Source organism: Achroia grisella, unplaced genomic scaffold (genome assembly GCF_030625045.1).
Source record: "Achroia grisella isolate CSIRO2021 unplaced genomic scaffold, CSIRO_AGI_Agris_v1 utg903, whole genome shotgun sequence".
NCBI classification, from domain to species: Eukaryota; Metazoa; Arthropoda; class Insecta; order Lepidoptera; family Pyralidae; genus Achroia; species Achroia grisella.
The window spans coordinates 3,416,109-3,430,841 of record NW_026713061.1 but is presented as its reverse complement, the minus strand read 5'-3'; the positions used below and the strand labels follow the sequence as shown (position 1 = coordinate 3,430,841).

The window sequence follows — 14,733 nt, the reverse complement described above, 5'->3', positions numbered from 1 at the left end:
ATCGCTGCACAGTCGGACACTGGCACACTTGTCGTTGGGTATCCGGATCAGCTCGATTCTTCGACATTAATAATCGATTTAATAAGGCAGAACCGCCCTTTATTTAACTGACACTGAAGCATACCAGATAATCTAGAGGTATAACGCAACTCTCCCCTTTTGAAACTTGATCTGTTTACCCGGTTCAATTTTTTTTTAATTCCACCACATTTCATTAGCTATGACGTATAATTTACATATATGTCGTTCATAAGTATTATGTTACTGATGGTAACAGACTATTTTCTTTAAAACTTTCACACTGTTAAGATGTTAAATTGATGCAACACTTAAAATTATAAAAACATTCTGTAATATTCGCGCACTAATTATCGCAAATGTTCGTTAACCTTTACGTATATTCAAGGTGAAACTGTGTTTTTCTAATGCAATGTCTGCAATATGTAGAAGCGCTGATACAGCAGCGCGAGCGTTGTTCGACTAATGAAAGATCGCGTGAAATAAACCAATAGAGCATTCCGTCCGCTGCGGGTAGACAATATACAGGTGCTAACTTCATTAGACGCGATACATGTATCCATAATAGTGTAGTTTGCGATCAAAATTACGATTGCAGGTTCGGCCAGTTTCAGCACACTGTACTTTCATTGTCCATTGATAATGAAAGCCAAATTAATATACCATTATTATTTTTTTTCTGCTACTGTCCACAGTCATGTAAAAATGTTCCATTTTTTAAAATAGACAATTGATTCCATTCGTTAAGTGCCCGAATAAATAAAAAAACAACACAGTATTGAAAGTGATTAAAAACCCAATATAGTAACGTAATATCAAAAAATAAATGGGTTTTGGTAGTCAAACAGGATCGAACTACTAGAAATATAATAACAACTATACATTGAGTAAAGTTCAAAGTTTAATGGCCTAAAGGACTGCAAAGTCAAAAATATTATATAAACAATAATAAAGGTATTTACATTTTTTTTTATTACATTACATTATGTAGTAATGACAAGCCGTAAAGGTTGTAAGCCATATTCCCTCCATATTATCCATATAAATCACCCAAATAACAAACATCAGATGTTCAGAGCACGAATTCTCTCTTGTAAATGACGGTAATTTATGTTTATTGCCAAACTGTATGTTTTAGTTGTACAAGTTTATATATATATACCTTGGTGCTAGAATTCCAAGGACACGTTTGACTCATGTGATTCCAAAGTACCCAGTTAAGTACCATATAAATTTAATCACTTCGTCATACCTTTAGCTGGGATACAAAACATGAAACTTAAAAAAGTTCACTTTCTAAACAAGTTTATAGAAAATCATTTCTTGCCAAATAATAAATATATCATACTTATAAAAAACGATATCTATTAAAAATGCAAATTAACTTAATATTGTGTCGTGTTAAATAGTATTTAAATTCAATTTTTGATTTTGATATTAAATAACCTCCTATGCTATTCCGATAAAAAGGATTAATTTATGAATAATACAACATACGTTTTGAGTTGTTTTTGATTAGGTACTGAGAGATTTGGTTTAAATAAATAAACTGTTAAACACACTATTTATATGTTTATATAAAAATTACTTCCTATACAAAGTATATAATATTATCGTATCGTTATAAAATGCTCAAATTAGTGAGTATGACAAAAAAATTCAATAATTTTATTACTCTATTGTATTCTAATTTACAGTGACAGTTTTTTAAAATAGCCGTATCATCCTTAATGTCATTTTGTTACTTGAATTGGACTCTAGTAAGTTAACAAATTTATTATATTTAAATATCTTAATTAATAAAACAAAATATTGTAAGTTTATACAAAATGCGGACCTAATACTCGTAGTAGGCCTAATATCTACTAGTCATCTTTTGGATGAACAAAATTTTACGTACTCTTTACTTAATTCATTAAATAAGTCGAGTCAAGATGAAAAACGTTTTTCTCGCTTGCTCTTATATGTCTTGTATGTGATACTACAGAAAATACGAGTAGGTAGTACATACCTAAGTGATAATAGTTACTCATACAACCGATATACTCTAGCTCACTGAAGCGACTCATAGTTAATTACAAATAAACGAAAGCGATACCTTCCTTTCCAATATTTTGTGATAACTATCCATTAATCGCTGCATAGCAAGACTTTTACCATTAATGATTATGTAAGCATTTGATATTCAGTTTTATCCAATGAAGCAATGTAAACCACAAATATAATAATATTCGTACAGATGCGGATTAGTACGAATTTGATATCACATGACTTATAATAATTTTAGGCTTTTTATAAATTATTAATAGCAATTAATAAGTTTAGGAAAAAAATTACATTCCGCAAGCGTTCTTTTGTTGGTATTGTTTAAATGGATGGCTACTACATAGTAGCCATCCATTTAAACAATACGCAAAATTACATAATTTTGCTTATAAATACATGAGAAATTATGAATTCAATGATTACAAATCCATAAGAAATTATTTATACAATGATTACAAATTTTGAATTCATAAGAAAATGTGAACACTGATTACAAATTTCTAAGATAAGGATATTTTTCCAACGTATTATTAAGTAGCCGGTATTTACCCATGTCCGACAAATGAAAAACTTCTGTAGAATGTCTAAATAAAAATGTTCAAAATTTAGAAATTTTTCTACATAAAATATAGGTATTACGTATGTTTTATTCAAAGAATAAATTTAGTTTCATTTAACAAATTAAATGTTCCTATACCTACAACATTTCACTTCAGAACTCTAAATAATAGTACCCGCCTACCAAAAACAACATTTCCACTATTTTATTGCATGATGTTTTAACATAATGAGCAACTACAAGTAGATATTCTAGTTACGCAGCATTTGAATCACAGTTTTACGAGCTTGTTGACATCACGCCAAAGCCCTCAAGTTACTGCGTCGCTGTCGCCGACTGACCTCCGATGAACTTCTATTAAACGTCAATTTCATGTAAATTATCTTGATGCTGGTCATTCTAACTTCATATTTGTAAGAATTTTCTATAACAAAAATTTTATAATATGAAATATTTATTGGAATGTTAATTTATATTACATATAATATTAGCTTAATCTTCCCAAATATATAAAATTATTTTGTCTGCATAATTCATAGATATAAGAGCGCTATTTTTATATTTATATTTTTTCCAGAAGTACTTACCTTTCTATAGGATATAAGGTCAAATATTTTTAATTCGTAAAATAGTATCTCAGTAGCATACATATTTCATTTTCATCGTAAGAGACTGCACCCATCAGGGTCCATAGTTCTCTTATTATTATACTATGTAAACACCTATTGTTGTAACATTATGGAATACAGTAAAATATTTTTATGTATCTGAAATGACAAACTAGCTGACGGTCCAATCAAGTGGTAACTTTCAAGTATTACCACATAATTTACGAAATCATGTGACGTTCAATCCAAGGTACCGCTTATATATTCCCATTTTGAAGGACTAGGATATTATAACTCTGTATTTTGCAATATCATTACCATTCTCTTTCTCCAAAGGAAACACAGCTCACAAAGCAAGCAGTTTGATGACTAAAGTAGGTTCTACGTAATACCTTTTTTTATGTAACTGCTCACAAGGTGATGGTAAGTGGTAACCGTAATCTATAGACATAATTGCTGTTCCAGAAGACTAACATGTCATGTCTCGATACACTATAAGTAATCTACATCTACCTATAAATATTACATAGAGATACATAAACATTATAGTATTTTATCTTGTTTATAGCGTTTGTGGTTAAGGTGCTGCATATGTGTTCCAACATTAGTGTCTCGTGTCAGACATCAAATACATGACACCTTTATACTTACTATTTATTATCAAACGATTAACATAAAATCAATCAATACATGCGCAGACAGTAGACACTTTTGCTTTTACTTATTTCATTGATCGCCAAATATACTAAACAATATGAGTGCCTCCTTAACAGAATATTGTGTACTCATTTGTAACAAATGTATTCTTTAATAACAACTCATATCGCTTCTCAGTAGAATGTATTATTACCAAAATATACTGAACTAATCGATAAATGGTAACAATAAGTTGATTATATCGGCTATGGTCACCCACGCATAAGTCATACTCCGCTCGCTATGTCATGATGCTGAAGATAAAAATACATTTTAATTAAATGTAGTTCATTTACGACGATTCACTATATATCACAACCATTTTATGTTGTTTTACAACATAAAATGGTTGTGATAGTTAGATCGGCCTTGACTCAAAACTTCTAACCATACTATAATATTATCTTAACTGTGCTCTAACTAAATAACGTAAGGAGTTCTTTACTTTTATAGTTGAAAATGCTAGTTGGCAACAGTCACTCGCATTATGCGCAGAGTATAATTGAACTGCGAGTACCCAGTGCACTTAAAGAGACTCGCCCTTTATATTCACTTACCTAAATAACAGGTGCACAAATATAGACCTTTTCCTCAGTAAAAAGCATTGGAACCTCTTAGAATATAGGCAAGCTAGACTCCTTATTAAAGTCAATATATTTTCTACAACCGTTATATTTTTTTAATTTTAATTTCAACTAAAGGGTAAGTGTTATATTTCAATGCTAAAAATAATCTCTAATTTTATGTCTATTACATTCTCCAAAAATATATTTCAACTTGTAGAAAATTAATATATTTATCTATATAAATTACAATACTCTAATTTTAAATATTTTTGCTGGACTTGCTGTTGGCTGCTGCTGGATTTAGATTCTAATCAACCAAACATACAAATAGAAGCTTAATTTTATAATCATCCAATTAGGTAAAGATGTAAATTGACACTAATTGATTAAGTAGATCTTTATGTGTCTCTGAAAACAATGGAAAATATTTGTACATATCTCTCTGTTTAAAAACAAGAATTTTATTTATTTGATATAACGATCTCTTTCTTAGAACTAGTTTACAATGTAATTTAAATACCAGCTTTTACTCGATATTTCATCATAACCGGGATTATTTCATTGAGTCTAATAAAAAGTAGACTGTGTTCTCAATTCCAAATACACCTGTATCTCAGATTTCATGAAGATTCGTTGAATCACTACGGCATCAAGATGTTACAAACAAATCCATTTACACATTTATAATATTCGGAATGAAATTATTACGATAACATTATCTTCACTCGTTTTATATGCATAATGATAGTGTTACAAACTTTATCTTAGACGTTAAACACATCTAAGTTTTGGAAGAACACTTTATTAGTATGATTTTTAAATAAATTCCAACTATTACGAAATATGTGGCATAGATAACAGCCTGTATATAAAATACATGTCGGATTGACTTTCCAAAATATCTCCCAAATTAATAAGTTCTGTGCAAGATATACTGGTAGTGAGAATAATTATTTTTCTATATCTGTAGCAAATCTCTTAACGACCTACATAAACAAATCATCTAATATAGTCCTGTACAAACAGATTACAATTATATGCATTGCAACATTGATCAAATTGTTTGCAAATACCTATTGTATTGATCGTGGTGCAATACATAGCTTACAAATCTAAATATAAACTGAATAATTTCACCACGAGACTGTCACCAGCTAGCTCCGATCTGCTACTCTGTTGGGTACCTACACAATATAATTTTTGTAACGTATCGAAGGAACGTTTTAGTTTTAGCTTCAAAAAAATATTCATAGCAACAGTTCTTTTGGTGTTATCATAATGCATCTATATTATTATTAATATTCAAAATCGAAAGTGTGTCTATCTATCTATCTGTTTATTATTATTTTTACATATCTAAACAACTAAACAGATCTTAATAAAATTCTATATGAAGACCACCACGAGGTTGAACATAAGCTAAAAAATGCAGTCCCGCATAACAAGGCCTATACATGTATGTATACATAAATCAATGATATTCGCGTGGTCATTCGATAATGTATTACACTTTCTTACTGTATCTTTACTGCTATAATCTCTTTCTTTAAAGCGGAACACAGCTTGCAAAGCAAGGTTTTGGCAACAGAACTAGGTAATATAGAGGTATCCACATAGACTACTTTATGCAAAGTCATTCTATGCTGGGTTTGTTTTCCACATACGAACTAAAAAGAATCGCACACGAAATGTAACTTGTGAAGCCATTTTCTCATGATATAATGCTATCACGAGAAAATATCAAATTATATTTCAAAGACATCTTTGAATAGAATATAAATTATCTAAAATACAAATTGGTATAAGTTTCACCTAACTCGTTCAAGTGAATTGACCCCTTCGTTGTGTAAAAAGCCGTGAAGAATACTGGGCCTTTGTAAATGGGGCCTCACAGGCAAAAATTGTACAAAGATAAGTTATCCAATAAATTATAGCTAGGTATTTTTATGACGTGAGAGGTATTTATAATAGTCTCTACGGTGATGATGCCATAAAAACGCATGAGGGTGCTCAGATCCTAAAATAGGATGTTACGAGCGCGCTGTGGTGCCCATTATGTCTCCACCCTACTGACGCACTGCCACCCATCCCTGACTTCATCTACGTGCTTTTTGCATCACTGCTATCATTGTGTTGCGAAAATTCTATAGCAATAGGTACAATATACTATTATATTATTCTGTTAGTAAAGATTAATTAATTCGTATCTTCACGTTTACGAAAACATCCCCCGAACCGGCCATAAAATGTTAGAGCGAATTGTATTCCGGTGGCAAATCAAATGACAGGGATTACAAAATGTTCCGTGCTCAGTATTACTGCCCTCTCTCTGTTCTGTATCTGATTGAACTACAGTATAGGATTATCAAATTTGTCAGACTACTATAACGCGGGCTCAGTGTAAAGTGGCTAAATACCTTAGGCAAATGTAAAATAACAATTACGAATCCCTGATCGTATCTCAATTATTTGTGTGAATAACACAGAATATTAGCTTTAATAAAACGTATTACAATAAAAAGTACAAAGAAAACTCAAAGGACAGAGAAGTCGGAGGGCAATGCGCGAAGCAGCAGCCGTGACGGACGCGCTCCGCCGCCGGCGCGCCCACCCTACGTCGATGATACCCGGAACATGTATTGGGCAAGACGCCATAAGTAGCCTCTCATAGTCCCTATTGTCACATGACTACTTACTAACCTTCCTACCCATAATATGACATAAATATTACATATAAAACCTTTTATTATAAAACATTCAAAATTCCGAGAAACTACTAGTTTGTCTATAAAGACCTAAGCCGCAACGTAGGTACAACTGTTTGTAAGGCAAATAGACACGACACAACATGGCACCACGCAGCTCTTTTATGTAGAGATGTGCAAATCAAAGGTGTTCTTGTACCCGTTTCATTCCATATTTGAACACTGAGCATTTCCATTTTCTAGTCAGAAAATGGAAATACTCTACTCACCTTCGTCACATAATAAACATCGCAGTTTACATTCTGTGCATATTGGGCACAATAAACATCCTTAAGTTTTCTTATAAAAACACACATATATTGTATGTTTACCTATGAATAATAATAATCATAACCCTAAATAATTCACACGGCATCATCTAGTCCCAAGCTAAGTATATTTTATGATATAGGCACTAGACAACTGATATACATACCTAAATACATTTGTAATGGATTGCACTTGCTCGAGATAATCAACGTATCTCAAGATTTTATTCCAACGTAACAGGAAATATCCTATTAATCGTGGCTCAGTTACTAAGAAACATCTGTTTATCGAACAAAAGATAAGTAATCAAGTAATGCAGACCTAACTGTACTTAATAAATTTTAGTACAACTTTATAATAAGTTCCACAAATAAATATTTTGACGGATAAAAAGGCCAACTGACAAGAAAGTAATAATCTGAACCTATAAAATAGTTCATTTTATAGCTTCTTCTGTACGGAATCTTAAAAGGATAGATACGCAATGAGGTCAGGTTTCCAATTGCTTTCTACACTAGACTAGCATTTGTATAATAGGTAGCCTATCTACCGAGTACAGGGTTTTTACATCGCATTGTTAATAACCCAGTCATTCATATAAGGGGTCATAAATACGTAATTTATGAATGAGCCCTGGGATTAGGGGGAAAGGTTGTGTCAGCAAAGTGTAATAAGTGGTGAGAGGGGTAACAAATTTCATGACGCTAGATTTCAAATTCTAATATATCTAAAACCCTAAAATTGAACTATTAATGAATAACTTAAAAATATTTCCAACTTAATTTATAGATAAGTCATAATATACATTGCTTTATTGACGAGTTTACACTCGCTTTATTAGTGTAATAATACATAATATGTAACGTTACACTAGGGAGAGGAGAGTCCCACGCAGTTGGAAGAATTTCTCAATTAGTATTTCTATACTTATTAATATACTATAATAATAATAATAATAATAAACTTTATTGGCCAATAAAACACTTTTACATTCAATACACACTATGTTAACAATATTCGGTCTTTGTTAAAACTGGCTGTTATTTCACTAAATAATAAACAACCTACTTTAAATTTAACGAAATACGTTATGGTTACGTCTTCGTCGTCTCTTACTAAATTAATTATCAGAATCGTCAGAGATATACAGTTACACAATATGTAAACGTAAAATATTATACAAATACTAATTTAAACAAACATTACATTATTAACCTATTGCAAATATGTAATTTACTTTTTAGATCCATAATCTGTTTTGTCCATAAATCCTAAACATGACAGAAAACTTATTTACATTGTCAACCGGGAAAACACGAATAAATTTTATGATGAAGAAAACTATTGACTTCTCTTGATGTAACAGGAAAAATTTGAAAACTTTAGAGACCAAATGCTGGAAAGTACGTCGATCCCTAGAATTACCTTCAGAAATCGATACGCTCCGATCGTTGAACTGAATTATAGAAAGTAACACTGTGTGACCCACTGACACTTTATAGCTATTATTTACCTTCTCATACATTTGTAATAGAAAATAAACTCAATAGTGTACAGGCCAAGGATAAAGCGACTTCAAACACATTATTATATACTATATATAATAGGACAACTCAAAAACTACTTGTAAGGTTTTGATATATTTTTTATGGGACAACAGAGAAAGCGCTATTTCATACACAAGGAAATTTGTATAAAGGAACTAGCTGTCCCGGCAAACGTTGTTTTGCCATATAAATTAATAACGCTATAAAATAATATAAAATATAATAAAAATAAAATAGGGGTTGATGATAGAAGGGTGAAAATTTAGGATTGTATGTATTTTTGTATGTTGTATCATAAAAAAATGGAAACTAAAAATTTTGTCTAAAAAATAAAAAATAAAATTTAGGGGTGGACTACCCCTAACATTTAGGGGGATGAAAAATAGATGTTGGCCGATAGCTACTCAATACGCTCACAAAATTTCATGAGAATCGGTCAAGCCGTTTCGGAGGAGTATGGGAACGAAAACTGTGACACGAGAATTTTATATATAAGATAAAAAAACTTAAATCAACAACACGAAAGATGTGTTCACCAACTCTAGTTTAAAGGGATATCATTGCTTATCTAAAAGTCGAAGTGTTGCCGCGCTGTACATATAGTACCTATATGCTCAAATGACCCCACGGACTAGAGTTTTGACTTGGTGGGTAGAACAAATGGGTTGAATAAATAAAAGCCAATAGTTTATTGTTTTTTTTATAATTATTGACAACTTGGGACAAAGAGACTTGTTTTCAATACATGTGACAGTTTCAATATACATACTGGGAAAAGAAGCTTCCCCTACGTGCTGTATTACTAACTTATTGATACTAGTGGTTGCTTAGTAGACGAAATTCGACCATAATTACTTTAAATACTTATCTACATTAATAATTCCGTCAAGGGGTACGGTAACTCGAACGAAACCTTATGTGAATAACAAAATATATCCGCAAAATTCGGATTATGGAGTATTTCGTTAAATTATAATGACACTGACAAACAAACTGCAGTCGCCATCTTTTCATGTCACTAGCTAACAACAAATCAACACTACGCATGCGTTCGCGCCAAAGATCCATCACAAAGAACTGTGACATATGACATGTGTCGTTGACATTTCGCGTAAATATAGTTTGTGACACTTTTTTATGATAAAAGAGTATACTGTTATGTGTTTTTTCTTTAAATTGGCTAATTGCGAGACAAATTTGGCATTATTTTTTTTATTAATTTGTTCACGGCTCTGGATACAAGTCCTTTTTAGTCCAACTTAAAGTTTTACAATATAAATTACAAAAATTAAAGTCAATGTCCAATGTCAATACTAATATAACTTAGTGAATTTATAATGGTTATGTTTGACCTTCAGTAAGACTAGACAAACAATATAAGAGAAAAATAATATTAATTTATTCTCAATTTGACCACAGACTAACCATAGACAAAAGAGTATATATGCCGTGTGTCAAATACATTCTGCTCTCTCTAGTTAAGCTATAAGAGTGAGAAATTTCATACTCCTCCGTCTACACATAAAGGGGTACAAAGTGTTTGCTTCACGTATTAATATAATCTATACATAGTCTACTTGGGAAAGCGATTCAAGTAATATATATCAATGTATAATAATATAAATACAATCAAAAGTAAAACAATTAATATAAAAATATAATCAAGTGTCTGTTTGTAATATTGAAATAAAACATGCATTGAATATGTATATCTAAATACATAAATATAAATGTTTGTTTGTCTGTCTGTCTGTTTGTTCCGGCTAATCTTTGAAATGGCTGAACCAGTTTTGACAGGACTTTTTTTGCCAGGTAGCTGATGTAATAGGAAGTATAGTTAAATTCTACGCGGACGAAGTCGCGAGTACAGCTAGTTAAAAATATATAGGTATTCAGAATTATTCAGAGTATTAAATACTCATAACCAAACTGAGATTATAGTATAGATACAAAACAACTGATATATGTAGTTACTGGGGACTATCAGAAGAGGAAACTATGTCCTAAAGCATCACTACCCAGGAATCCAACTTAACAATAGAAAAATGTTCTAAAATTAGATGCGAATAATTGCAAAGTTCCTCAATCTATATATACATATATACTGTGTAGTTGTTTCGATCGATGATTATCAAATAAAAGAAAAAAAATCGCGTGGTTTCCAAAAGATACAACAAAGAAATCTAACCAAAAATATATACTTATTTGTCTTCCTTAGTAATCAGGGGAATATAATGAATTTCTTTTGATAACAGTGGTATCAGTAAATGATAAGAAACAGTGAAATCATTTTATATTACTAAGAGAAGATCTACAGATACAACAAATATGTAATGAAATTTCGTGTTCATGCAAATGTGATTTATTTTTAAAGTGCACGAATAGGAATACGCATAATTTCGTTAATAATTTAGTCAAATATGATGACATGTGAGTCCAAAACTGTACTATTTCATGTCACATTTTCTGAATTCGGCATTTATTTACGACTACTATATTACAAACAATATTATATGAATGTTATCGTTTATACAAAATAAGAGAAATAAATGTCTAATAGAATTACTTTCTAGTACTTAGTATTACGTACTTATTATAAACTAATAAAAAGTGCCAACAATATAAAATTTAACCACAGTTATTGCACAATATTTATACTTACAGTAATTTCTCACAACAAATGAGAAAATTCAGACAACACTATACTATGGAGTTGTCATGAGTACAGTTAACATAATTAATACATGGGTGTCTATAAAATTCAATAACGGAAAACGAACAAGAATCATAGCATGTGGCAGTAGTAGTGATTCATAACAACGTAACATTTACTTAGCTCATACCTACATACGGAATATAATTACTACTATAGTTATAATGAAGGCCGCGTGACGGTGTAAATAAATCACCATATGATCCACGACATGATTCAACTCTGGAGGTGACAATTAGCCATATATAAGATGAACAAATTCGATTGACGATCCAATTAGGTATAAGGAAGTTATTACTACCTTTTATAGTCGTTACATCAGAAGAGCTAACGAGGTAGGATGCTTACAACCCCATGACTCCGGCAGTACTCCGCCTTAATTAAGCCCGTGTAGTTTTTTACTGATTAAGAGTCTTACAATCCCCAGTTGCCTGTCTCAGTATAACATGTTTATATGTATGTATGTATATTATTATAATAAATCATATATACCATTTGACAATAAAGGGTTAAAAATTGACATCATGACGACATCAATCTGAATTGAATTGTAACAATTATATACTCGATTTCTGTAAAAGAAGTACTTAATGAACTATAATATGACAAGTGTTTTTTATAACATTGCACCTAGTGCTTTTGACCAAGGAATATTGACCACTACAAATATTATAACAATACGAATACCTTTTGAGTACGCTCAGTTGATTGCATTGAGTACTGCCGCTGAAAGCCGCCTACCAACCAACATAGTTATGTGCATACACTGACATCAAGCACTCACATAAGACAAGCCTTGACCTGCATTGCTAACGAAGCCTGCAGACAAGCACACGATAAGACACTCTGATAATAATTTCGAAAACAAACACCGACAAATAGGAGCCACTAATTAATGTAATTAAATTATAATTCAAACAACGCATACTAGTCCGCACAGCCGCATTGGTATTTTCAAACTAAACAAAATTGTAACTAAATAAACGTTACCTAAGATACAAAGCGAGGCTACATAAAACAGAAACAGTACTACGAACTAAACAGAATAATATGAGTAATGTACCGAACAACCAATACACTCGTATGAATTACACCACAGAACTAAATGTAACCTACAATAAACACAACCGCAAATAATTATACATAAAAAATCTATAAAATATGATATGATGATATTTATATATTTAAACGTTTATTATTATTATATCTGACGCTACTCCTTTGTTATTTGCTCTAGACGACTCACATGCATAGTAATCAACCTGAATTAACTAAAAAATTACAAACTTTGGAAGATCGGCGTTATAATATTATTTGTTTAAAGTCAATTTCCAATATTTTGATATTTTTATGTTAATGCAATTTATTATTTTTACTTGTTTAATCGAAACTTTAGGGAAGTGTTGTCTAAAGTGCTCCATGTGGACGCCCTGTGCTCCACAGGTCTAGTTTGACTTGAAGCACTGGGGGTCTATGTGGGTGTGAAAAAAATGGGAGTTCACAAGTTGTAAGTGAGAACCCATGAATATTTATCTGGTGTCAATAGCAAAACAAACAATGTCGACTTAGCTTTGAGGAGTCCACTGAATTCAGTAGAATTATGGAAGATTTAGGATTATACTTGTGAACGATTATGTATAAAATCTCATCTCGTCACTCTTTGTTGACACGTTCACACTTGAATACATCCAATTAGACGAACATGACGTTGTTATGAATGAATCAGTGACATTGGTCATAAATACGTTTAATCACTGTATTGAATGATTCAATAGGAAGAATCGGTAACAAATTACCTCAGAAGAGAATCCAGTTACTAATATTACTTATCTCCTATTTATCTGTGTGACTATTATTGAAAAGGATAAAAGATGATAAAAGATGTCAAATGCTACATACAATGTCGTAACAACAAGGTGGTTGAGCGGGCAAAATATCACGGATCGTAAGTTGCTGATTAAACTTATTTAAAAGACCGTGAGCATAAAAATGCGACATTAATATTACATACATTAGTATAAAAAATCTGTTTAAACAACTTACAAACAATAAAATGTGAAACGTTTATGAAAGATCACACCCATCCCAAGAATTTTGCACGAAACTGAAATAGTATAACTACGCCACATTATAATTACATACAAATATCCACATGCAAAATTTCATTATGATTAATTAGAAGTAATAAGCAATTGGGATATTTTTTTTATTATTTCATTAAAACGCTTCTAATACTAATTGTAAGACAACCTTATATAGCCGGAAGAAGCAATAACCTGAAATGAAATTCGACCGATCACTTAACCCAAAACTAATGATGATCCCCAGTACAAGCACAGTGCGGATAACTTTTGCAGCCTCCAACATAGGGATCAATGGTTACAAATAGCAAGAACAGCTCCTGGTGGTTTATGGGCAGTTTAAGTCAGTTGCTTTGGTAATCATCTCAGATTTCCAACTTACCTTGACATACCAGCGTGTTTGCGATTTGCGGTGCCTAGGGCGGCGGCGCTCCGCGCTGCGCTGGTCGGCGCGCGCCGGCGAGCGCAGCGCGTGGCAGCGCGCCGCCAACGCTTTTGTCCGCTCGGCCAACGAGTGCCGCAGCTCACCCCCCGCACATCCCCGCACCAGCATCACTCCTCAACCAACCTCAACTTCTTTATCCACTGTACTACTATCTTTCCCGACGTCACAATTCATAATTATTTCTTAATTCAAAATGTCACAGACTGAAACGGATAACTATTTATACAAGATATTACGGCCACGACTCACGATATAACAAGTCGAAATTCAGTGACAGTATTCATAAAACTCTAAATTTTCCTCCAAAAGCCACAAAATAATTTATGAATCTTTCAGACTTAATCGATGAGTTCCGTGGATTGATTCAACAATCGATGACAGATTCAACAAATCTTTGTTCTTTATGAAGGATATAGCTTCATTCTTTTATAAATACATAT

General features: G+C 31.9%; 1 protein-coding gene across 6 annotated transcripts in view; it reads right to left on the bottom strand.

Annotated features, from left to right (window-relative positions):
• LOC131853583 (ral guanine nucleotide dissociation stimulator) overlaps positions 1-14,733 on the bottom strand; it is a 46,733-nt gene that overhangs the window by 15,810 nt on the left and 16,190 nt on the right. For 3 of the 6 annotated variants that reach the window (XM_059204514.1, XM_059204515.1, XM_059204516.1), the window contains exon 2: positions 14,231-14,496. The exons of 2 other annotated variants lie outside the window; for them this stretch is intronic. In XM_059204514.1, the coding sequence (XP_059060497.1) occupies positions 14,231-14,401 (171 nt within the window). In that variant the 5' untranslated portion in view covers positions 14,402-14,496. Of the gene's footprint in view, positions 1-12,454; positions 12,714-14,230; positions 14,497-14,733 lie in introns of those variants that run through there. One more of the 6 variants, XM_059204518.1, reaches the window with a different exon arrangement.